Source organism: Rutilus rutilus (assembly GCF_951802725.1).
Source record: "Rutilus rutilus genome assembly, chromosome: 6".
NCBI classification, from domain to species: domain Eukaryota; kingdom Metazoa; phylum Chordata; class Actinopteri; order Cypriniformes; family Leuciscidae; genus Rutilus; species Rutilus rutilus.
The window spans coordinates 19,155,311-19,182,553 of record NC_140214.1 but is presented as its reverse complement, the minus strand read 5'-3'; the positions used below and the strand labels follow the sequence as shown (position 1 = coordinate 19,182,553).

The following is a 27,243-nucleotide window of genomic DNA, read 5'->3' as shown; positions in this document are numbered from 1 at the left end:
CTTATTTACACACCACCAAATAACTTGTTTGCTTTGTAGGGACCAAATTCACCCATGCAAAATATGAATTACTTACTACTAAAAAGCAGCTAATGAAAAGTCCCTACCCTGATTGAAAAAGGTGTATTTGTGTGTTTTGCACATGCCAAGGTGTGACAATTCAAAGTTCTATCCCTTAACGTTACCTCCTTAACATACATGAAAACCACAAAGCCTCTAGTATTTTATGCTCGCATTGTGCCCTGTATTCATAATAATAATACAAGAATAAGGGTGGTAACATGATGCATAACGAGTAGTCCGTATGAATATGTTCAACAATCCAGCGCAGTCACCACCGGAAAACGCTAAAAAGTGTCGTCGTGTTCTCTGCGCATGCGCGCTGCCCTGTCGTAAATCGAAACCGTAGCACTAGCAGCACACTCGGATCTAGAGGCCACAAACATGTTCATCCGAGCGTAAAATAGTCGACCAACAAGTATCTTGATCAGCGCTGTTTGTGTGCACTACACGAATAAATAGTGTCCGGTCTGAGATTATGCGGCGTTCATGCTTGGATCGATTTTGTCATGTTTGATTTTAGCGTAATCGTGAGCTGATACTGTGTTTTGCTCCGCGGTGTGTGTTATGTGTTGACTGTAAAGAGGACAGTGCGTCACCGTACAAGATGGACACTGCCGAAGAAGGTAAGCTGTCTAGACACCGAGACTCTCTGTCTGCTGTCTATTTGTAGTTGATTTTTAAATGCGCTTTGACAGAAGATTGTTTACCATTATGTGATTATTTAGCCGGGGCGCTCAACCAAATATGCATATTGCAAATATGCAGTTGATGAGGCCTTTGCAAGCTAACGAGCTATATGCTTCCCTGCCAGCTTGGTCTTTAGCACAGCTGTCATCCTCCGAGCACGTCCAAATAAAGATGGCTTTAATATGAGTTTGACTTTACAGGATGTCATGGAAATGTTTTAAAGCTCATTAATCATGATACCATAATTTTAGCTTTTATCATAACAACTGTAACGTTAACTCACGCATATTGTGGCCAGGTTTAAACGCACATGAAATATGACAAATTCAACTTAGTAGGTCAGTCAAATCACGTAACGTTATTCCATCTTTTAAACACTGCAATGAGTGCTCTTTAATTTTTTTTAACTTTATGTGTGGAAGAGTGATAGTTGTCTCATGTTATTCATTACTATCTAGTCAAGAGGGAAAGAGATTGATTGGCAAGATAGCAAGTCATAATCGTGCTTGCATTGACCTAGTTTTGTTTTCAGTAAAAATTGAAAATACTAAAATCTAATAAGTCTTCTCTCATGTTGATGTAGATTCTGGGTTTGTTGCAACATTCATATCCCGTTCATCCTCATTTAATTTAATGTGTTATTCTGCCCTTTTTTCTGGCAGCTGATATATGTAGGGTGTGTCGATCTGAGGGAACTCAAGACAAACCCCTCTACCATCCCTGTGTGTGTACTGGAAGTATTAAGTTCATCCACCAAGAATGGTAAGAGCTTTGTTCGTTCAGCGATGTATTCCCTTTGCACTGACTTTAGGTTCAAACAATGTGAAATGTCTTCCAAAGTCTCATATTTACATATTTCATTGTTAATTGACTTAGAAATGCGATATTAGAAGTAACATTCAATGACGAAACCTGGTTCATCATGACTAAAGTCACTTTGTTATTAGTTTATTGTGAGTGCAATAAAATTCAGAAGATGTAATTTGAGCAGTTAACTACACTGAACCTTATGTCCTGCAGTAATAATCCTAGGTCTCCTACTCAAGGATGAGTCAGTAATGGCAAAAAAATGGGACAGCGTGAAATTGAAAACCACTTGCAATGTAAGAAGGGGTTCAAAGCTCTGATCTGACAAAGGCATTGCTGTTCATTATTAAGCTTACAAGTCAACAAGAGCAGGCATTAAAGGGATAGTTCACTCAAAAATGAAAATTCTGTCATCATTTAGGCTACTCTCCCTCAAGTTGTTCCAAACCTGTATGACTTTCTTTCTTCTGCTGAACACAAAAGAAGATATTTCGAAGAAAGTCGGTAACCAAACGACTGATGGACCCCATTGACTTCCATAGTAGGAAAAAAAAATACTATGGATGTCAATGGGGACCAGCAACTGTTTAATTACCAACCTTCTTTAAAATATCTTCTTTTGTGTTTAGCAGAAGAAAGGAAATCATACAGGTTTGGAACAACTTGAGGGAGAGTAAATGATGACATAATTTTTATTTTTGGGTGAACTATCCCTTTAAGCATGGTTAGGATGATTTTGATTATTAGAAAGCTCAAAAGAACAGCATTTATTTGAAATGTCTTTACTGTCACTTTTGAGTTTTGATCAATATAATGCATCCTTGCTGACCAATATTATTAATTAGATTAAAAAAATATATATTACTGACCCAAACTTTTGAACAGTAGTGTGTATATTTCAATGGCAATAGAAAAACAAACCTGAAACCAGTGTTTTAGGTGTATTGCACTGAATGAGAACCAGCTGAGGAATTTTTGTATCAGAAATCGCACAATTTTGACATTTCTTTCTAGAACAGAACATCTGTCAGTAGGTCATTGCCTCTGATAGCGATATATAGGTTATCCTTTCAATTGGGGCTAGTTCATTTAGTTAGGCTTTGTGTTCAAAAGTTGTTGTTTTTTTTGGTTACTGAATAGAAAGAGCCAGCAACACCCATTTGTCTAAATGACAAGCTGTAACTTCTGAGCTCAGGGGGCCTCATCAATGTAACGGTAAACCCAACTATGGAGTTCCAGCTGTTGTTATTCTTCCCCTGTGTAAATGGGAAATGAAGCTGGATTTCCAGTGCTTTTTCACACACGTCAGATCATCACCCTCATGCCTGCTTTCTTTTGTGTTTTCACAGCTTGGTGCAGTGGCTTAAACACAGCAGAAAAGAGTACTGCGAATTATGCAAGCACAGATTTGCTTTCACACCAAGTAAGTAAACCCCTCTCATTGCATTCTTCAGGGGAGTTAAAGCCAAAGCTCTATATAGTCAGAACGGCCTCAAATGGCCTGTTCAATAGCAGTGATTGTGTGCTTCAGAGCGATAGGGTTCTATGGGTTGAGTCATGTGATTTAAAAGCACGGCACTCGTGTTGTCTGACGTAGATATTTGCTGAGGTGAAACAAGGTTTTTATACCCAGGCCCCAGAGTGAGTCATTGTTGCATGGCTTTTGGGCTTTACTACAATGAAGATGTCATAATTGAGTTTGGGGCTATGTTTTACAAAAGCATTACAAATTTAAACACAGGCACTTTGGGAACCATTAGTTCCAGTTTCTTGCACTGTGTTATTTTACACACATACAGCTCATGATCCAGTGTGTAAGAGAGGCTGAGTTTACAGAAAATGTTGCTCCCCATGAACTCATCTCTGCATTTGCTCTGAGTTTAGGTTGCTTATAACACGCATTTGGGGTCACAAAATGCTTCTATATTCCTAAATTTGTCATGAAAAGTGCTGTCGTCAATTAAAGAGAAGCTTTTTGGGGTCCGTGTGGTTTTCTGCCGCAAAGCTTGATGGTTTAATGTTCGAAAATTAAGAAAACCATAAAAACACAGTTTTGAAAATGGATTCACGGTATACTTGCTCATTATATAAATTTTTTACATTTTGAACACCAAAAAAGTAACGTACTGCAGCTTTAATAAAAAATAAAATTATTATTATTAAGATTTTTTTTTTTTTCTTGAATGATCTTTTATATTACAGTGAAATATTACAATGGTAATATTTCTTACTTTGTTTATTATTATTTGGTAATAATTATTATTATGTTATTGTCATTAATATATAACATTTTTGGACAAGCCCTACAAAAAAGCAATAAAAAAAAGTCTCCCTCAAAATCGTGCAGCCCATGCTCAAGTGATGTATAACCTTAGATGCTGTATACTTGTTAACATTTTTTGTCTGCTCTCAAATGTTCCCATCTGTGTTTATGTAGACATAATTTATGTAGACATAATTGTTGTTTTGATTCTCAAGTTTTTGATTACATACTTGAGACACTTCTGCTTCTTCTGTACTTCTATTTGTAGAGTTATGGTTTTGAGGCATTTCAGAGACATGATCTGAGAGCAAGATGTGTATTAAACATCTGTGAAAATAACCTAGAAATCAAAACAAGCAAAGGATTTTGAGCATCTTAAAATCAGTTTAAAATCCATATTTCTCAGTACTGAATGCTACACTTCCACTAATTTAGGAAAAACCTTTACAATGTTTATCTATGATAGATATATAAAATGTATTAAAGTCCTGATCTCTTTTCCTTTCAGTTTACTCTCCAGACATGCCTTCACGGCTGCCAGTGCAAGACATTTTCGCAGGACTGGTCACCAGTATAGGGACGGCAATCCGATACTGGTTTCATTACACGCTTGTTGCCTTCGCTTGGCTGGGGGTTGTACCTCTAACAGCATGTAAGTGATGCCAATAGATCACAGTCTGTTACGTTGTGAGTAGTACGTTGTCTTTTTCCATATGTTGTGCATTATTTGCTATGTTGCTCTTATAATGCTCTCCTTTTCCTGTAGGTCGCATCTATAAGTGTCTGTTCACTGGATCCGTAAGCTCCCTCCTGACTCTGCCATTAGACATGCTCTCCACGTACGTACCAGACAGGAAAGCTCAAGTTTTCTTCTTAAAATATTCATTTACATTGCGGATCGGCTCATTGTGAACTCTGAGCATGATGGGTTATTTCAATCCTCGCCGCGGTCTCGGGTTTAGCTGTGGATGTGGTTGCGTGGTGAATTGTAATGGTTGGATATTTCAGAAGTGATGATCAGCGAATGTCCATCCTCTGCAGAGAGAACTTGCTGGCTGACTGCCTGCAGGGCTGCTTTGTTGTGACCTGCACCCTCTGCGCCTTCATCAGTCTGGTGTGGCTGCGGGAGCAGATTGTTCATGGTGGAGCCCCTTTATGGTTGGAGCAGAACCAGCAGCAGCCTGCCAATGCAGCAGGACCGCCCAATGAGGTAGAATATCCACAACGCTTTTGATCAGACTGAACGCAGATCACCCTCAAATTTAAATGATTTAGAAAATACAATAGTAATACACTAATAAAATTGTACAACTACACTTTCTTTTTACTTTAGTTGTCATTATTACATTACCATCTACACTCCCGTGGGTCGTATGATTTGTAAAAAAAAATTTTTTTTTGAAAGACCACCATGGCATGCCATTATTACAATAAAATTAAATAAAAATAAATATAATATATATTTATCTCCGAGCAAGGAAAAGACAAAAACTTTCATCTTAGTGAGGAGGCGGGGCTGACCCTGTTGCTACATATGACGCAATCTTTTGAAGACTGTGATTGGTTGGTTGTCCAAGAAGGGGAAAAAAAGGGGTTTTTTGGGTTTTTTTTTAACCATGCTGTTAATTTCCTGTAAGGTATTTGATTGGCTTAAGCCCTATTTGGATGGGACTAGTTTAACATGGAGAGGTGGTGGGGTAAAGTAATTATTACCAGAGCTTCTCAGTGATTTTAGTCCCGTCCGAATGCGCCATGTCAGTAATCATTACGGACAATGTCTGTAAAGATTACGGCGACTTTTACCTTCAGTAAAAAGGTCTGGAAAAATTACCTCAGGTAATACTAATCCCGTGCGAATAGAACCGCTGTTAATATGTAGGTAAATATTCCATCATTTCCTGTTTAAAAGTAGTTTTCCATGTTTTTTCGTAGTGTTCTAGGCAGTGGGACTAATCTGTGTCAAAACTCAAGTGTTTTCCACACACCATTCAAATCAAAAAGAAGGTCGAACGCACTTTTTAGAGGCACGAAACTTCTTTTAGCATTAGATAAGTGGCTATTACCAACATATACAATCTGATTTTATTGAATACATCTGACCGAACCTAACTGTTTTATATACAGTATACAAAGGATGTCTGTATGTCTGTATGTCTGTATGTCTGTATGTCTGTATGTCTGTCTGTCTGTCTGTCTGTATGTATGTATATGTGTGTGTATATATATGTGTGTGTGTGTATATATATATATATATATATAATGTATATAATGTATATGTATATATGTGTGTATGTATGTATATATATGTATATATACAGTGAGGAAAATAAGTATTTGAACACCCTGCTATTTTGCAAGTTCTCCCACTTAGAAATCATGGAGGGGTCTGAAATTGTCATCGTAGGTGCATGTCCACTGTGAGAGACATAATCAAAAAAAAAAAAATCCAGAAATCACAATGTATGATTTTTTAACTATTTATTTGTATGATACAGCTGCAAATAAGTATTTGAACACCTGAGAAAATCAATGTTAATATTTGGTACAGTAGCCTTTGTTTGCAATTACAGAGGTCAAACGTTTCCTGTAGTTTTTCACCAGGTTTGCACACACTGCAGGAGGGATTTTGGCCCACTCCTCCACACAGATCTTCTCTAGATCAGTCAGGTTTCTGGGCTGTCGCTGAGAAACACGGAGTTTGAGCTCCCTCCAAAGATTCTCTATTGGGTTTAGGTCTGGAGACTGGCTAGGCCATGCCAGAACTTTGATATGCTTCTTACAGAGCCACTCCTTGGTTATCCTGGCTGTGTGCTTCGGGTCATTGTCATGTTGGAAGACCCAGCCTCGACCCATCTTCATTGCTCTAACTGAGGGAAGGAGGTTGTTCCCCAAAATCTCGCAATACATGGCCCCGGTCATCCTCTCCTTAATACAGTGCAGTCGCCCTGTCCCATGTGCAGAAAAACACCCCCAAAGCATGATGCTACCACCCCCATGCTTCACAGTAGGGATGGTGTTCTTGGGATGGTACTCATCATTCTTCTTCCTCCAAACACGTTTAGTGGAATTATGACCAAAAAGTTCTATTTTGGTCTCATCTGACCACATGACTTTCTCCCATGACTCCTCTGGATCATCCAAATGGTCATTGGCAAACTTAAGACGGGCCTTGACATGTGCTGGTTTAAGCAGGGGAACCTTCCGTGTCATGCATGATTTCAAACCATGACGTCTTAGTGTATTACCAACAGTAACCTTGGAAACGGTGGTCCCAGCTCTTTTCAGGTCATTGACCAGCTCCTCCCGTGTAGTTCTGGGCTGATTTCTCACCTTTCTTAGGATCATTGAGACCCCACGAGGTGAGATCTTGCATTGAGACCCAGTCCGAGGGAGATTGACAGTCATGTTTAGCTTCTTCCATTTTCTAATGATTGCTCCAACAGTGGACCTTTTTTCACCAAGCTGCTTGGCAATTTCCCCGTTTCCCCTTTCCAGCCTTGTGGAGGTGTACAATTTTGTCTCTAGTGTCTTTGGACAGCTCTTTGGTCTTGGCCATGTTAGTAGTTGGATTCTTACTGATTGTATGGGGTGGACAGGTGTCTTTATGCAGCTAACGACCTCAAACAGGTGCATCTAATTTAGGATAATAAATGGAGTGGAGGTGGACATTTTAAAGGCAGACTAACAGGTCTTTGAGGGTCAGAATTCTAGCTGATAGACAGGTGTTCAAATACTTATTTGCAGCTGTATCATACAAATAAATAGTTAAAAAATCATATATTGTGATTTCTGGATTTTTATGCACACACACACATATATATATATATATATATATATATATATATATATATATATATATATATATATATATATATATATATATATATATGTATGTGTGTGTGTGTGTGTGTGTGTGTGTATATGTATATGTATATATATATATATATATATATATATGTGTGTGTATATATATATGTGTATATGTATGTGTGTGTATATATATGTATGTGTGTGTGTATATATATGTATATATATATGTGTATATGTATGTGTGTGTATATATATGTATGTGTGTGTGTGTGTTTGCGCACATGATGATGATCAGGAAGCAACTTAAGACAGGGAGGTGACGGCAGTGCGTAAATTGAGTTACCCCTCCCACTTCTTCTAGTTTTACTGAGATATCTCATCACGTGCGAATTGGCCATTAATATCACAGACGTCCTGTAGCAAAATGACATTACCCCACCTCTCCATGTTAAACTAGTCCCCTCCGAATAGGGCTTTAGAATGATAAAAATTGTTCCACTCTTTCCTATATTCATAAATACAGTTTTTTTTTTTTGAGCCTGCAAGGTGGGAATGTCCAGTGGAAACGAAATGAACTGCGACACAATAAGAGGTTCTGAAATTGTTTGTGTGATCACTCTGCTTACAGAACGTTGTGACAAACCCAAATCATCACTGCTGCATTGTTGCATTGTTGCCAAATATCTTAATGTAGTGATTACTTTCATTTCTGGCACTATGGCATTTCTGTGCTGTGTCGGAGATGTTAGCGTGTCTCTAATAAGATCTGTCACAAACATGATCCCTGCATGATCCCGTCTTATTAACTCACTGTCATCCATTGTCTGCAATAGAGGTCGACCGATTCGTCGGTTTTGCCGATATATCGTACCGATATTTGATTGGTGGAACTCAAAAATCCACACCAATAGTTTTTCCGGGTTGCGTCCGTTGCTGGATTGGCTGACCCCTAATTTCCACCAACTGCGGATCGGCGGTGGAGTCAATAGGTTTCCATTAAAGTCAATGTGTGTATTTTCACTGACTGCGGAATGGCTGCGTTCCGACTCGGGCGATCCGCAGCCCTCCGGAGCAGATTTGCAGAGCTTCTATTTTTGGCAGATGTCAGAGAGCTCTGGCAAAATTTAGGGGTAAAATCGCGTGATCATACGTGAATTTCATACATATCATACGCAACAAATCCAGACCTGGTGGGTATTGAAGGACGGCGGAGCACGGAGCCGATCCGCAGCCGTTCCGCAGTTGGTGGAAATCCGGGGTGAGAAGTGTGCGCAGTCATTGCACAGTATGAGAGCGCTGAGAAGAGACTGCTGGCATTATACAGAGCGAGAGCGGCCTCTAAAAACTATCACTGGCTGAGTTGTTTACGTTAACACGTGAGGCTGCGCGCTGCACGAAGATCACGCATCACACGGAGAGCGCTGACACTTCAGATGCGCATTTAAAACACAGACAGCGAATGGTATGAATACAGAACACTAAAGTACATATTGCCATGTAATTTATGAAGTAATTCATTTTTTTGACTAAATGCTGCATTAGCAGAGAAAGAACAGAAGTATGTTTGCCGTCGAGTCTGAGAGGAATAACAGTAGTGACTACCTCAAGCGGTTAAAACAATTTGACAAAAACACACGCAAACCTGACACAAATGTTTTGTCACAGTTGTTACCATCTATTTGCATTTGCTTATATCCAGCTGGTCACTTTTATGCATTCATTAGCTGGTGAAGTTTAATATTTAAAGCTAGTGACGTGATTGCTTTCTCAACATTGAAATGTTCATGTAGCCGACAGAAACATAAACAAATCAAAAACACATTCGATTTCAGTTCTTGTTTTTTTTTTTTATCACTACAATACATAGTTATTTTGATTATATAATCAAGTGTTCTAAAATAGACACAAATAAACTGAGAGACTATACATGTAATATAGGTCTACATTAATGTAAAGACACATTTGACCTGTAATATTTTAATGTTTAAATTATTTTCTGTAGAGATCGTTCTGTTGAACTTATCATTTTAATATATTCATATTTATATATTTATTTCATTTAGCACATTTCATTTCAGCACTGTTTTACTTGGAGTGTTATGTTTGTTTTTAATCCCAATATCCATTAAAAAAAAATATCGGTTGAATAATCGGTTATCGGCATGTACGGTCAAACCTAAATATTGGTATCGGTAAAATCCACTATCGGTCGACCTCTAGTCTGCAACACATTTCTTCTCCTTCATCTTTCTGCCATTATCTCCTCTGCTAAAGAAACTCTTAAGCCTCTTAAAACTTCTCATTCGTACTCCTAATAATTTTGACCTTAAGACCTCTTTTAAGGGTTAAGATACTTTCTGAATTACTTTTTTCTTTACTAGGATTTTTATTTAATTTTAATAGTGAACGCCCTCATTTCTAAGAATTTTCTTAGAATTTTGTCACTTGGAGCTACTCTTTGCAATAAACATTTTTATGAATACGGGCCCAGATTTTTTGACACGCTATTATGAGGTGCAGAAAACATATTATCTCAAAATATAAATGTAAATATTTTCACAGGTTCAGCCTTTTTTTCTGTCTTTTTTTTTTTTTGGCCAAAATGTTTTATTGCCATTTTGTCATTTTTCCACCTAAATTTCCACACAGGCAAGTTCTGTTTATGAACGTATATTCTCTTGGAGAGCAAAAATGACATTCCTATTGTGGTTTATGTCAGTGAAACTTTCTGAAGCTTGATATTCTTCAGAGACCAATTATGCAGGTTGCGCCTCTTTGTTTACTTTGCTTCCTCCTTACTGTAATTATCATTTTGTTTTGAGCACAGCACATTAGCCTGTCTGACCTTCTGTCATCTTCAAATCCCACATTATCCCCTGAAGCTCTAGAGATTGCTCTCTTACCAGAATAGTTGTTTGTTCTTTCTTGAATTGAACCAGATGCAGTTTACTTCTTTACAAATCCGCTTATTTAGATACTCTATCATCGTTGCCTCCAGCCAGCGGGTCGATTTTCTTCATTATTGATATAATATCTTATCCATTAGGCCCCAGGCCAGGGTAATGGAGGTGCTGAACAGCCCATGCCCGCCCCGGCTGAACCTCCAGGAGAGAACGCTGCAGCTGCTGAGGCTCCTGACCTCCCTGCTGATCCTGCGGAAGAGATGGAGTTAGATAATGAAGATGAGGAGGATGGAGGAGCTGAAGATGCGGCAGATGCTAACAATGGAGCACAGGGTACGAACGCTTTAATTAAACAAGTTAGAAACTCTCAAGTGGGTATAATTGTTGACGGGTGGTGAACTGTAGTTATAGAGTTTTGTGTGTACTCTGTACAGATGATATGAACTGGAATGCTCTGGAATGGGATCGGGCAGCTGAAGAGCTCACTTGGGAAAGGGTGAGACTGGTGTGCCATATATTGTACGTCATACCAAAATCTTTCAGAGAAACATTAAACCTGTTCTTCCCCTTTTTTTTCCAGATGCTTGGGCTTGATGGGTCCCTGGTTTTCCTGGTAAGTCATTATACATGTGTCTCAATAAACATCTCATTCAAGAGAGCAAAAAAATCAATGGATTTTTTTGTTGTTGCCATAGGAGCATGTGTTCTGGGTGGTCTCACTCAACACACTCTTCATCCTGGTGTTTGGTAAGCATAGCTGCATTTTTGTTTCAATCAAATTATAACATGCATTCAATAATGTTCAGCAATATGAAAACTATTACTATATGTTCTCCAATTACAAACTTCAACTCTTTTTAAGCTTTCTGTCCTTACCACATTGGCCACTTCTCAGTGGTTGGACTTGGTTTTGAAGAATATGTGAGTATAAGATTCGTTTTAGGTCCTTTTTTCCAGCTTGATTGAAAGATTTTAATGTAAACACGGTTTCAACATTGACAACAATCTCTCATCTGTTTACAGGTTCGTGCCTCACACTTTGAGGGTCTCATCACCACTATAGTTGGATATGTCCTTTTAGCCATCACACTCATCGTGTGTCATGTATCCTTTCACACTCAGAAACACCAGGAAATGGAAATTTATAGTCAGTAAATTTCAGTAATATTAAAGGTGTGGTCACATTTACCACTGTTCGGCAAATCTTTGTGGGCAGAATCCAGTAATTTTTATAGGAATACATGCAGTTTGGAATTTCCCAAGCAGATTCTGCATTGGGTTAAATTTCATCATATGAATTTGCAGAAAGCTGCTGGTTTGAAAGTGACTTCTGTGTAAGCTGTTCTGCGTACATCACTACACTATTGACAGTGGACCTTTTTGCTCGCAATATTTGACTGAAATTTCGCTAATGTGACCGCACATTAATTCAGAATCATATCTGTTTAGTAACCATAGTGATTTCAGTTAGGGTCTTGTTTACAACATTGAACTTCTCATATCTTAAGATGGGAAGTCTCTGTAATACGGCCCTTGATGTTCCTTTCCTTAATTCAGATCTCAGGGATTAGCAGCGCTGGTGAGATTTCAAAGATCACGCCGCTTGTTAGGAGTCTGCTACATTGTGGTAAAGGTCAGTTATATCAGCAGTTTGCATGTGCTGTTTGCTAAACTCGCGTCATTTGAAAGGGCGAGAACAATGACTTAATCTTAGTGCGCAACACTGGTTGCAACAACTGGTTTTGAATGAGCTCTTTTGGTTTTACCTTAATGCTGTGTTTTCAGTCATGCTACTGCTATAATTAGGTCACATTATCAAAGCTTAGATTACAGGCTTGGGCCTAATACACCCTACAGTATGTATGCAACTATGTGTGTGTTCATATGTCTTATATTAGCTTACTGGTTTAATAGCAGTACTTTGAGTCTAATATTAAATAATCTTTCTTCCAGGTGTCTCTTCTAGTAGTTGTAGAGATTGGCGTGTTCCCCCTCATCTGTGGATGGTGGCTTGATATCTGCTCTCTGGTATTTAGTTTCATTTTATCATACTAATTTAAGGTGCACTCAGTTATTTTTGTTCATGTTGGCCCAATGTAACCAGACCATGTTGGTCTGTAATAACTGGAGAAAGTCAGTTATCATTCCCATTCATTCATCTTCAGTGTCAGTGATCTGCTTAATTTCTTCATCTTAATATTTTACAAGTTTTTGGTAAGTTTAGTTTAGGAACCTTAACCTTAGTGTTTGTCATACAGTAAAGGAAATGGTTTTTTTTTATCTACCTGTTTTGTAGGAAATGTTTGATGCCTCATTGAAAGACAGAGAGTTGAGTTTTGAATCCGCACCAGGAACCACCATGTTCCTTCACTGGCTGGTGGGGATGGTCTACGTCTTCTATTTCGCCTCTTTTATTCTCCTGCTCAGAGAGGTGAGCATTTCTGTATCAGTTTAACCATAGAGTAGATATTTCAGGAAATGTTTGGGAAATTTAGATGCTGTTCCTTTATCTCTCAGGTTCTAAGGCCTGGAGTCTTGTGGTTTCTCAGAAATCTGAACGATCCGGATTTTAACCCAGTGCAGGAAATGATTCACCTACCAATATACAGACACCTGAGACGATTCATACTATCAGTGGTGAGTAAATGTTGCACTTTTTTTTTTAGACTGTATCCTTGTGGAGCCCTTAAATTAGGTGGAAACCATATTTAATTGCTTTTGCAAGCGAATGTAAAATTTCTCGAGGGAACACGATAGTTTTGCAAGAAAAGGTAAAAGTTTTTTTGTCGGTGCCGATGGCCTCGTGGTCAGTGCGCCGACATGTACCGCCGTTGCGCTCGGGCAGCCCGAGTTCGAGTCCCGGCTCGTGGACCTTTCCCGATCCCATCCCCCGTCTCTCTCCCACCTCGCTTCCTGTCAACTCTATACTGTCCTGTCATAATAAAAGGCAAAAATCACAAAAAAAAAAAAGAAAAGGTAAAAGTTTTGCGAGCAAATGAAATATATTAATTTAAGTATTTTTCCTCCTGTATAATATTTTTTTTTCCCATTACCATGTCTCCTTAGACGTTCTGTACTTTTGTGGATTCCATGGTCTTGAATGAAAAGTCTTTGCTCTCTTTTCAGGTTGTGTTTGGCTCAATCGTTCTTCTCATGTTGTGGCTTCCTATCCGGATAATCAAACACATCTTTCCTTCGTTTCTTCCCTACAATGTGATGCTTTACAGGTAAATGAGATAAATTTCCAACTCATTAGTCTTAAACTTGAATGTTCCTTGTGATAATTGCCTAAACTTTTGGGGGAAACAGATTCAGAGTTCGAGGACAAGTGTCGTTTTGTGCTTTTGCTTGTTTTACTGTATACATTTGGTCAGAGATTAAACCAGTAGAGGCAAAGTCCTTTCTTGATGTGACATCATGTTTAAAAGAAAGGGCCATAAATATGAAGTGCTAATTATTGCTGTCATCATGGCAGACCTTTGATTTGTTACCTAATGAGTGCCAGGACTCTCTCTAGTGTCAGGTGGGCCTGTTGCATCATTTGGAAGGTGTATTACACCTGATGTCATCATTCCCAGAATCCCAGCAGACCTTACTTCAGTCTGATCTTGCAGAGAGCTGTTAATAATGGTGTCCACAACAATAATGCCATTAAAAGTCCCTTCACTCTGTATTTGTGTATTTTACCCTATTTAACCTTTCTGTTCTCATAGCAACGCTGAGCTTTACATTCGTCACTATGAGAGTACTTTGAACAGCTGTAGTGTTTGTTGGGGCACTGACTTTGACTTCTGTGGAAAGAGGCCATTGGGGGTTTTTAAATATTGTCTGAATGACTGAGGACGCTGATGTTTGGATTTCTAAACCTGCATGACTTTTTTTCTTCTGTGGAACACAAAGAAGATATTTTGATTTAAGGTTTCAACTTTTTTTTGTATGCAGTGAAAATCAGTGCAGTGCGGTCCAAAACAGCATTGTACCACACAGACTTTTATTGTATTGACAAAAAACAACAACACAGACATTCTTCAAAATATCCTCTTGTGTTTCACAGAAGAACAAGTGTCATTCAAATTTGGAACAACATGAGGGTAAATCTGAACAGAATTTTCAGTTATGGGTGAACTATCTTTGCAGTGGTGTTTTTAGTTTTAATGCTACATAACATCCTGTACCCTCTTTGTCCTGTACAAGCAGTTTAACTCATCAGGTTACCTCTGGAATATCTAATAAGTTTTTAGAATGGTTTTCGATTTATGAGTAGAATAAAAGGCTGTTCAAAGTTCACACCAAAGACAATAACTATATTACTATATTGATAACTGTAATTTTAAAGTTTTAATAATCTTTCTAATTCTATGAGAATAGGGAAGCCCACACCACAACTATAATGATAACGGACATTATAGTTTGAGTAACTTTCAGAATGATATATGATAAAAACATTGTCGGTTAATCAGAATCCACCTACTTTAAAGAGCTTGAGCATTTAAAGCAGAAGACAACATATTTGCAGCAAGCTTTGGAATAAACAGAACATTATCAAGCATTGGTGTGGAGTATAGTTATCATTTTAGTTATATTTATAGTTATTGTTCTTAGTGTGAATGGCCCTTAAAGTATGTGGTTAACCATTACTTGAAAAAACATTTTGTTCTATAACACAAATAACACTGTTATACCTCAATTTTGAAATTGTGTGCTTTAAAAGCAGCAACAAGTTGCTACATAAAGACCACAGCGTTTATCGAATGAATTACACAACAAACAAGCTCATGCGCACATAAAAGGGGCAGTAGTCTAGGTTCTATTTTTAAATGTTTATATTCAAGAATTGAAAGGATTAAATTGAATAACTATTTCACACCATGACTTTTAGACAAGTTTATTTTAAGACAACCAAATGAGTGTTGGAAGGGGTGAAAAATGCCACAGATCTAGAAAGATGACTCCCAGGGTATTTTATTCTTAAAACCAATTAGATATTCCATAGGGAAGGGTTTAGCCTTATTGGTGGCCTACAAATTGATGCCATTCCTGAACAGCACTTTTGCTGAGTGAAAACAGTGATGCCAGTATTTTATATAGAATTGTTCTGACTTTTTTTCTCTCTCTCTCTCTCTCTCTCTCTCTCTCTCTCTCTCTCTCTCTCTCTCTCTCTCTCTCTCTCTCTCTCTCTCTCTCTCTCTCTCTCTCTCTCTCTCTTTCAGCGACGCTCCAGTGAGTGAGCTGTCTCTGGAGTTGCTGTTATTGCAGGTTGTTCTTCCTGCTCTTTTGGAACAGGGACATACACGACAGTGGCTCAAAGGTCTGGTACGAGCCTGGACCGTGACCGCTGGCTACTTGCTGTGAGTCTCGCATACATATTTACCCTGTTGCCCATCACGTCCGATAACCTAGTGAACTGAAATGACTTTTCCTGATTCTCTCTGTGTTGTCCTAAAAAAAAAATCACTGGTACTGAACTTTGTGTTAGGGCAGCACGATTATGACATTCTAATTGTTGAATATTTCTGTTGATGTTATAATAGCAGTTATTACTCCATTATAATTAACTCTTTCCCTGCCATTGACAAGTTATCTCATCATTCATGATATAACCCTTCCCTGCCAATGAGTTTTTACGGCTTTCCGTGTTATCACTGTTATAAGGTAGGGGGCACTATTACGCATCTCCTTAATGAGTACAGTATCTCCAGATCAAAACGCAGACAAAGAAGGAGCGGAAACGAGCGATATCATATGTAAGCAGATGCATATTAGAATAAACTGCATAAAAATCAAAATGGCCTAATGTTAGTGAATGAAATGTCGACCCTGGAAGTGCTATAGGACTGTGAAGGTTTGGGGGTGTTGATGAACTCGATCCACCCCATCTATGTTTTGATCATAATTTTTTTTTGTTTAAAAGCAGAGGGTCTGTTATTTCTTTTGATATATTGTATGTTCAGATATTCATACAACAAAATATTCTGGTGGCCATGAAACATTTGAGAAAATGACCAATAACGCCGGCGGTGGCTGGCAACTTGGCAACTGGCGGGGAAAGAGTTGATGAAACTGTCACTTAAATATTCACTCAACTGTTTGAGCCATGGAGTTCAGCATGAGTTCACTAACAGAGTTCTGCACTTTACGAATCCAAAATAAGTTAAGCTGTCCACATCGCAGAATAAATCTCTAATGTACATTGTGCCTACACCTTTCTTGAATTTCTTGAATCTTGAAGTCATAATGATAATCTCGATCAACTTGGTGCCACACCTTTTAGAGACTTGCACTCTTACTTGCTGGGAGACCAGGAAGACAATGAGAACAATGCCAACCAGCAAGCCAACAACATCAACCAGCAGGCCCGTAACAATGCCATTCCTGTGGTGGGAGAAGGTCTGCACGCTGCCCACCAGGCCATACTGCAGCAGGGCGGCCCAGTGGGCTTCCAGCCCTATCACCGGCCTATGAAATTCCCTCTGAGGGTACGCCAACTCTGTCTTGTATACTTTATATCCTTTAATGTATGTCATGATTTTTTAAATCTGATTTATGGTGTTTAATGTATATTTTCCTCTTTATGCCCCCTATAGATTGTGTTGCTGATTTTGTTCATGTGCTTGACACTGCTTTTGGCCAGTTTGGTGTGTCTCACATTACCAGGTGAGATCCAAACAAATTGGGGTTTCTGATCATTTACTCACCCTAATTTTTTTCCAAACTTGCTTTCTTCCATGTGACAAAAGGAAGTTTAAAAAGTTTAGTTTGTCCTAAAGTGGACATTGATTACAATGATGAGCTTTGATGAAAAAGGACCAGTGAATAAGACTTAAAGCACATTAGTCTTATAGACCTTTTTAATGAGCAGTTTGTGAAGTATGAAGATTCAGTCCCTATTACTTGTAATTGCATGGAAAACTGTGATCAGCATGGAGTAATGACAGATTTCATATTACTGATTTAACTGCATTTTTGATCAAATATATTATTAGCTCTTATTAAATCAATGTTTTCCTTTACCTTTATTTATTCATCTTATTTTCATATAGATTTTTTTTATGCTTTATGAGAAAGAGCATAGGTACATTTTGTCTTACTGATTTCCTCCGTGTTTATGGCAGTGTTCACTGGACGCTGGCTGATGTCTTTCTGGACGGGCAGTGCCAAGATCCATGAGCTGTACACTGCAGCATGTGGGCTGTATGTGTGCTGGCTCTCCATCAGAGCGATCACAGTGCTGTTGGCCTGGATGCCTCAGGGGCGTAGAGTAATCCTTCTCAAGGTTCAGGAGTGGACCCTCATGGTACTTAATTCATTGGTCTCATTGTGGGATAATGTGCCCCTTTTATGCTTTTTTTTTTGTGGATATTACCTTTCATGTAGTGTGTAATTTAGTTTGTTAATATTTGTCATGCATTTTTGATCTTTAAAACTTTTACAAAGTTATTGTGGTATTCTGAACTGCCTGAAAGGAATCGACAGTAATTTCAGTTTGACACCAATCTGTAACAAATTTGCATAATGCCTGCCCGTGTACAATGTCTACTTTGACCCGCCAACAAAAAAAAAACGTAGTTGTAGCTGAGGCCTGGAAGAGTTTGGAATGTGTTGTGCTGTCGACGTGTTGAGAAGACGCTGTTTTCTACGCTGCGAAAGCAAAACCACTTTGTGTGCACTTCCCAGGGAAGTGTACTGTGGCTGTAGACTAGGTAAACCCAGCCTGATCTGCTGGTGATTTGATTTCGCCCTGCAGCTCAGGCTCAGGCTGGAAACCTGTACATTTATTTATCCTGCTTCGGTTACAAATTTGCAGGAACCAATCACAAACTTATCCACCTGGCGCGCTATTGGCGGGTTTAACCCAATGATGATAGAGAAGCGCACACTCTATTTACCCGTCTCTCTCACGACCGTCAATCCAATTCCGTTTAACCTCTCGGCGATGCTCAATGGCTTATTTAGTTCAGCAAACAAATCTCTCGAGTGGGTGTAAATAGCACTCACTTTCATGTTTTTTTTTTGCACAACCTGCAAAAATCGCTCAATGCTATTGCTGCTTCTGTAAACCGCTGATCAATGCTACAAACCAACACGTTTGTTGACACGTTTCCTGCCTGGAGTTTTCGCGTCGCTGATTGGTTGAAGGACTATCCAATTGCGTACAGAGTCACTATGCCAGTTGATCATGCCTCTTGTGCAGTAGAAATACAGAGCAGACTCCCCAGACCAATGTTCAGTCTTAAAGGATTGAACTTGGTCTGATGATAGCCAGAGACTACTGTGGCTAGAGTTGAAATGGTAAAACTGACTCCATCGGTACTAATCCTTGACCGAACCATTTCACATTTCAGACACTGAGAAAAGAGGTGATGCTGCAATGTATATTGAAAAAAGTAAAGTGTGTTTTTTATTTTATTCTTTTTATACCTTGGATATATGTAAACCTGTTGTAGGAGACCTCCAAAACTAAATTAGGAAACTTTAAAATAGCATAATAGGGGTACTTTAAATGTTTCCTTAAAGATTTTGACTTATTTGGTCTATAACATACAGGAATTAAAAACTATTGATATTACAAGTAAAGTAAACCAAAAACACAGATGATTCCATAATGAGGCGTGCTGGTGATTTGTGTTTTCTGTGTGGATTCAGATTTTAAAGACACTGATTGTGGCTGTGCTGTTGGCTGGAGTGATCCCTCTGCTCTTGGGACTGCTGTTCGAGCTGGTGATTGTAGCTCCTCTCAGAGTGCCGCTGGATCAGACGCCTCTGTTTTACCCCTGGCAGGTAAAGCATGATTAGGGGTGCTGCTCTTAAAGACACGGGTCACCCAAAAATGACAAATGTATAATTTAATCACCATGTTGTTTTAGACCCGTATGACTTTCGTCCGTGGAACACAAAAGGTTAATTTGTGAAGAATTTCCCCAGTATCAAAAGCAATTTGTATGACATTGTTGACATTTGGTCACAAAGAACCAATGGCCTTTTAAAGGATATTCTTTTTTTTATATGAAACAGGGGTGAATAAATGACAGAATTCTCAGTTTTGAGTGTTTTTAGTCAAATGCCACTTGAGAAAAAGTTTTGATGATCCCAGTGCATAAAGTTTCACCAGTTCCACCAGGTGTATTAATGTTGTTAGATCTTTATACACAAATAGAGTTTAAAAATATCATTAAATGAGCGAAATTTTTTCTCAACTGGACATGTCAGTATTGATCTGACCCAGCTTTTCTTTGTGCTTCTACTGTTCTCTGAGCTAATGAGCTGTGCCACTGATGAACAGGAAAACAGATTTTTGGTTGGATTTACGCCAGTAGCAGGCAGTTTTTTTAAACAAGATTCTTTTTGCCCTACTAATCTAATCCATCCTGTTTGGAGAACTTAATTTCCACAGGCGCAAAGTTGGGCACAGAGGTATATTGACTCTTATTTGTTTTGTTTTTTATATCATCAAGGACTGGGCTTTAGGAGTGCTGCATGCCAAAATCATTGCTGCCATCACCCTCATGGGTCCCCAGTGGTGGTTGAAGACGGTTATTGAGCAGGTTAGTGGCTTTTGTTTGTCCATGATCTCTTTGGTGCTGTTACGTCTCTAGATGCTTTACTGTAGATTAGAGCTGCGTGATTAATCATTAAATTCATTCAAACACCCATGTGATCTTACTCAGAAACGGCAACGATTCGCCTGTGACTATTAATCCTTGGATAAAATCACACCGGAACATTCACATCTGTTTGAGAGAGTAGTTATCATGAAACCGCTTCACCAGCAATCTTTTCAAACACAGTCTGTTACAAATATTCTTATTATAATAAAAGTTTTGTCCGGAATAAAAACACTGATGTCTGCGGAAGCGATCAAAATAGAGCAAATCACCTTTTGAAAGTAACTTGCTTCAAATAACGATTGCATCGATTACATTTTTACACCACCGGGTGGCGACAAAGTGACATTAAAAATGTAGTCATTGAATCATTCATTTAAGAGATTTGTTAAAAAATTATGAAACAAGTGAAGTAGTCATTGAATCAATCATTCAAACCAAGTTTTTTTTTTTTTTTGGTTTATATAATTCAGATGAATTAAACAATTTAAATAGATTGCAGCAATTAACATTTTGTCAGAACCTCTAGTAAATTACTGTCAAGTTGTCTTTTCAGAATCGTGGCAGAATTGTGATCTCTGCTTGAAAATGGCGATTCTCAATTTATCCATAATCGTGCCGCTCTACTGTAGATGGATACACACACTAACTGAATGATTTACCATTCTTTAGGTGTATGCCAATGGAATCAGGAACATTGACCTTCATTTCATCATCAGGAAGTTAGCGGCCCCAGTCATCGCTGTATTGCTGCTTTCTCTCTGCATCCCCTACGTGATTTCTGTAGGCATCGTCCCCCTTCTTGGTGGGTAGAAGCAAGACTTTTGTTAGTCAAAACTCTGTTTCTCATATAAAATTTTGTGTTAGACATTGTTGTATTTCGTATACAGTTTATCTGTTATTTATCTAAGTTTCATAAGTTTGGTGCAGTCACTGTAAATAAGATTAATTCATTCAAAAAACTAACACTTTTTATGGCATATTCCCATTTAAATGTTGGGGTCAGTAAGATTTCTCATTTATTTGGATTTTTTAACTTTTTAACTAGGACACATTAAATTGATCAAGAGACATTAAAGACACTTACAGTGTTACAAAAGATTTCCATTTTTATTTGAAAATAAAAGCAGCCTTGGTGAGATAAGAGACTTCTTTCAAAAACATGAAAAATAATACTGACCCTGAAATATTGATCTGTATCATATATTTAAATTGATTTCTTAAATAAGTCTCTATATTTGTTACAATAATTTGATTCTTTTTTAATTCATTTGCTTATTAATCATTTATCTATGTATGTTTAAGTTTTTTTCACCACATTTATTTATTCATTCCAATGACCCCTACATATATAAAGTATAAGTTCGTAGTTTTCATTCACCCTCAATTTCACAGAACAAATTACTCGGTTGTTGCAGTTGAACATTGTTTGATTCTCATAGTTTAAAGAGATTTCAGTGTGGCTTCATCTCGTGGGGCTCTGAGTGTCTTTAATCAATAGGGAAAAAGTTTAGTTTTGACAGATGCATTGTAAACGACTACTTGAGCTCTTTAAAGGGATACTTCACCTCTGGAAAGATGAATGTGTATTTAAAATGGGTCTTTTATGTAGAAGAAATGTGAAATTATTTTTGAATTTGGAGCTTTCTAGACTGAGAAAAGCCAGAAAATGTATTTTTGGCTTATGCGGATGAAAGACAACAACTGCCAGAATCCACTTGCTTCGCTATGATAGCGCAGTTTAAAAACAACAAGGCTAGGCTACTAGTGAGTCTCCGTGACGAGTCTGCCCGGGATTTCGAGATCGCCCAAAATGTCTGGGATTCGGCTTTTGCGTTCTACAGTCGCCATTCATTATGTTTACTGTGGCGAGCAGAACGAGACTGAGGGCCGTGGAAAAACGTTGAGAGGCCGGTGCCGTGATTACTGATGAGCGACACCGGTGAGACGCACCGGTCTCGTATCTCTCACTGAGGAGCGGGAATTTTCTTAGCAATGTTAAAACGCACATCAACCGATCACTTGTTTAGCATTCATGTAAACACTTACATTCAGATTCACCAATCGGAATGAATTCAGTTAGATTGAAACAAAAGGTGTGTGCATGTAAACAACGAATGGCGACTGCAGAAAGCAAAAGCCGAATCCCGGACATTTTGGACGATCTCGACGGCCGGACATGTCCGGAAAAAGAGGATGGTGACCCCTACTACTCAGCTTTCTCCACAGAACAAGAGCCTGCTAGCTTAGCTTCCAAAAAAAGATGGCTGACACTATGTGTACATTCTGTGAGTGAGATCCCACCCTCTATGGGCGGGTTGAAAACATGCGGGACAGCCCCTACTACTGGCTGTAGTCTTTAGCCTCTGGCCAAAAAATACATAAATCTCTCGTCTCAGGGGGGATATGAGGGTGGAAAGCACGGTAATTCGAAAATACTACAGGTTTTCTACTAATACAAAGCTTAATGCTAAATCCTGAAGTATCCCTTTAAGTACAAAATTCCGATGATGTCTGAACAGTTAGATGCCCTTCATACTGCAATTTAAAGTTGTGTAGTGGTGTTTACCATGAAGTTTGCAATAAATACCTGTTTCTTCAGGTCGAGACCTCTCTTTAGGGTTAATAAAGATCAAATCAAATCCTCATTGGCGGAGCTACCGAACATTGAGAATACACCTGGCCTTCTTGACCTTAGCCATCCAAAATAAATCTTATTTTCTGTTTGTCTGTCTGAAAATCCAATTAAATCAATCAAAAACCAGTTTGATTGTTCCAGGGGTTTTCTCTCATGCTCTCATTAACCGCTCTTACCTACTCTAACCAGCTCTTGTCTCTCTGAATAGGGGTCACTATGGAGATGCAGAATTTGGTGCAGAGGAGAATCTACCCCTTCCTTCTGATGGTAGTGGTGCTGATGGGTATCCTCTCTTTCCAAATCCGACAATTCAAGCGCCTTTATGAGCACATCAAGAATGACAAGTGAGTCCTGAGCAGTAATTAGCTTAGTGGGTTACATTTTCAGGGACATTTTGTACCTTTTTGATTGGTGTATCACTCATTTACAGAAGTGACAGAAAAGACGTAATGTTACAAAAAATCTTTCTACATCAAACCATTCTGGGGGGAAAATGTATCACAGTTTCAACACAAAAATTCTAGACATTCTACTAACTATAAGTAACTTTGCAACTACGTGTCAACTAACTTTCCTTGAAGTATTAGTAGACTGTCTGCTTAATATCTGCTAACTTTATTTTGATGGCCCCCAACAGACATTCTACTAAGTAACTTTGCAACTTCGTTGACTAAACCAAACCCAACTCTAACCTAACATTCTACTGCGGTCTACTAATACACTAATGAGAGTTAGTTGACATGTAGTTACAAAGTTACTAATAGTTAGCAGACTGTCTAAACTATCGAAATAGTGTAACCTTAACTGTTTTCAACATTGATAAGAAGTATTTCCTGAGCAGCAAATCATCATATAATGTGAGACACTGAAAACTGGAGTAATGATACCGAAAAACCGCGATACACCACCCACGATACGAATCGCGATACTCTCATGGCGTACCGAACACGCCCGCCCCGCCCCCTGCTGTCCCGGCACATTGGACCTCAATTCTTATGTGTACTCAACGAATACAGCGTTGCCTAACCACCATTAACCACATTTAATCGCAATAAGCTCAGTGTTTTGTTACATTCGATAATAAGCAAGGTGTAATCTTTCAAATTCTGTCTATTTGATCACGAAATTCAAACATTAAATGTCGTTTTGGCGCTCCTTGATGTGGTGTGACAGATCACCGTACTAGCTCCTCATTTAAAGCGGCAGCGCGGAGCGCGAGTAAACGCGATTCTCTTCCTCAGTTACAGAATAAACATGAATGGACACCTGAAGGTATGTTGAAAGATACAGTATACTTACTGAAAGGCATCATAACTCGTGTAATCGCTCAGTCAGTGTTTCAACAGCGGAAATACGTCAATAAAACGCTTAGTTTTTCACATAGCTTTATTTACCTCAGGCAAGTCATTCAGTGCCCACAGCTTGTTGGTTTGCTAAGGAAATGAACTCTTTCACTAAATAAATGCACTATATTAGCCTATATATTATATTATATTTTACTTAACCTGTTAATGACATCTTGATTATTTAATATATGTTTAAAATATCCGTCATGAAAATGACAGCAACTGTGTAAATGATTATATTTCAATAATAAATTAGAGTAAAAATGTTAATGTAAAAACTGCCTTATGTGCAGTTTACATGTTTTCATACAATTTGTTACTTGAGTGTTGATTATTATTATATCTAAAAATAAATAGCAACTGAATTTAGGCTAAAAGTCTAGGCTCTGTTGTTAAGCTTTAATGTTATAGTAATGTGCAAGTAAGGGCTCCTATATAGTTTACAGCATTAGCAGATACATTTTTTTTATCCTTGCGAAACGTTTACTTGTAATTGAATTAATTTAAAGACAAGGACACAATTTGTTAATTAAAGCACTGTTAAAAAAAAAAGAAGCAATTTTAGCTTTCTAAACCGTGGGATGTACCGAACCGTCAGTTTTGTGTATCGTTACACCCCTAGTGAGCATAAACATTCAGAAACATTAAAAGAATCTAAGCGACCCCAAACGTTTGACCTAATGTACTTGAATGATTTAAAGTAATCTGATTAATGATTTAATTGAATCTGTAAATTCTGGCTGTTACAAAGAACATGTAATTAATACAGAAGTAAATATTATAGTATTGTAATATAATTTGAATAATAATACAATTTTGGTAGCATTTTTGTCTCCGTTTTGAATAAATAATACTTACAGCCTTGTTTATCTGGGCTTTGTTTTGTTCTGATTTGACTTTTGCTCTTTATTCGTCCATGCAGGTACCTTGTTGGACAGAGACTTGTGAACTATGAACGAAAAGCTGGCAAGGCCAGCACTACCACACACAGCAGTTCAGTGCAGGAGTAAAGAGCTTGGGATTGCTTTGGAGTCACGGTTTTGTGTGTGTGTGTGTGTAAGTGAGCGAGCATGTTGTGAGCATGCGTGAACGACTGAATGAAACTTCCTGCTCCCTCTGCTTACCCGTGATGTGTGCGTCTATACAACCATCACGTCCGCTAAGACTCTAAAAACTGACCTCTGGCCTCTCTGACTCTGCCAGCAAAAAAAAGGGCGAAAGAGCCATGTACATAAATGGGGCGAAAGAGGGAAACCCTACAGCCAACCAACCGTGGATTAAAAAGAATGTCTCACTTCTAAAAGGAAAAGAAAACCCAGAGAAAAAAAAAACAAACAGATTAAGTATGTGTATTAATTTATTAAATCTTGTTGTTACCTTATTTGTGGAGATTTGTTTGTGGTGGGACTCGACCCACATGGTTCCTTTCATCAATCTCATGGAGAGGCCAGTCAGACTCCAGAGCTGAAACGTCTCTCGGACAAACGTCTGGGTCATAATGGAGCTGGACTGTCACATTAGTACCTTTTTTTTTATTATTTATTAGTTTTGAATTTTCAATGAAATATGATCTTGAAGTTTTTGAATGAGAGGGTCTCGTTTGATTTGGTGCAATTGGCAGTGTGTCTTGCCTTCATTTCTCAATGCTTTAACCTCCCTAGTTTTATGTGCGAAGCAGAAGTGGATGGAGACGGATTTAAAGGCTACGCAACACCCATCCGCTTCCTGTCATGTGGAAAAGAGGGAATTTCGTTTCGCCAACCGTTTTGTGCGCGACTGTTGTTCAAGAAGACAGAAGCAGAGTCCGTATCTAGCAGACGGTAGTGTTTATGGCTCACAGTGAGCCGCAAAGCCTACCTCTGCCTGCTGGCTCTTGGTTCAACTCTGAAAAAGCCTTTCGAGTAGCTTAGAAGACCGTATAGAGTGCTAATTGCGTCAGTGGTTGAGCTAGCATAATTGTCGACCGTTGTATGTCTGTCTTGTGCTCAGCATGGCCTAGCAACACTTCCTCATAGATGTAACTCTGGCACGTACACAGGTTGTTGCACTTTTTTTAATTAAAAAAAGCATTTTTTTAAGAGCAGCAATAGTTCAGAAACCCTTTAGACCAAAATGTTAAGTCCTTACTCTATAATTCATCAAACTGATCGGATTTCAGTCGAAACGTGTGGTTTATGATTCTTGCTTCGATTTGTTAGAAGAGAAGTCTTTTTCGTGTCTAGGTAAGGAGGAGATCCTCAACAACACATTTGTAAATAGTGTAACTTTTCAATTCTTTGTGTATGTTTTTCTCCATTTCAGATTTGCCGCGTCTGTTACAGGTTCACGATTCCCGAAGAATTTGTCTCAGACGGCTTTAGAGATAGTGTTAATCAGCGCTGAGATTCTATAAGTGACCTTATAGTATCTTACTACACTGAAACTGGATACTGTATGCTTCTTGATAGCTTGCGCTCCTCTGAAAGGAAAATGTTCTATTTTTATATGTGCAACTAGTGACACCGTTTTCATGTTTGATCAGCCATTGATTTGATATCCTCTTTAAGTTTTCTGAGGTCAGCTAGAATCCAGGGAAAAAAAAGGTAGTGGTCCAGCACTAAACTGTCGTGTCTGGTTTACTAAGCCTTTTCATAGCATGTTTGTGTGAGAAGTATTCAGTATTTCTGAATGTTTTCAAACCTCCTGCTAGGAGGCTCTCGCTGTAACAATTACTTTCTCATAATGGCAGACAATTTTTTTTTTGTTTTTTTTTTTGTTGAAAACTTTTATTACAAATATTAAATCACAAAGTGTGGTACTCGCAGTGCTTTTGTGTCTTTAATCAAACTTGGAATCATTCGCTTAGTTGATTTTTGCAAATACTATTTATAATAATAATAATAATAATGTCTGTTTATTACAAAGTGTGGTATAAAGATGTTTATTATACAAATGACTCAGTTGACCCAGGTTTGATGTATAACAGTAATGGGGTTTGCAACATCTGGATTTATAAGATTGACTGCTCGCACAATGAGAACTGCACTAAACGCTAACAAACTTGGTGGGTGTTTGTGGTACAAAAACAACAATGCAGGACAAGACCACAAGTATTTCTGTATTTGTAATATATTGAGACTTCTGA

General features: G+C 38.3%; 1 protein-coding gene across 1 annotated transcript; it reads left to right on the top strand.

Annotated features, from left to right (window-relative positions):
- The first annotated feature begins 377 nt into the window (after nt 1-377).
- Nucleotides 378-26,916, top strand: marchf6 (membrane-associated ring finger (C3HC4) 6). The gene is made up of 26 exons (XM_084411728.1): nt 378-686; nt 1,413-1,512; nt 2,907-2,980; nt 4,329-4,472; nt 4,587-4,659; nt 4,862-5,030; nt 10,677-10,866; nt 10,968-11,029; nt 11,114-11,146; nt 11,229-11,280; nt 11,396-11,454; nt 11,557-11,637; nt 12,098-12,166; nt 12,487-12,561; nt 12,830-12,964; nt 13,051-13,170; nt 13,660-13,760; nt 15,744-15,881; nt 16,805-17,009; nt 17,118-17,187; nt 17,646-17,827; nt 19,177-19,311; nt 19,986-20,075; nt 20,808-20,940; nt 22,982-23,117; nt 25,042-26,916. Exons 1-26 carry the CDS (start codon nt 668-670, stop codon nt 25,127-25,129), a joined length of 2,733 nt encoding a protein of 910 aa, XP_084267854.1. The 5' UTR covers nt 378-667; the 3' UTR covers nt 25,130-26,916.
- Nucleotides 26,917-27,243: the final 327 nt, after the last annotated feature.

Bases quoted from the DNA above. Each gene is read 5' to 3' on its own strand.
- marchf6 (XM_084411728.1), top strand. The intron at 12,167-12,486 runs GTCAGTTATATC...TCTTTCTTCCAG, and splicing joins TCTGCTACATTGTGGTAAAG to GTGTCTCTTCTAGTAGTTGT. The intron at 17,828-19,176 runs GTACTTAATTCA...GTGTGGATTCAG, and splicing joins TTCAGGAGTGGACCCTCATG to ATTTTAAAGACACTGATTGT.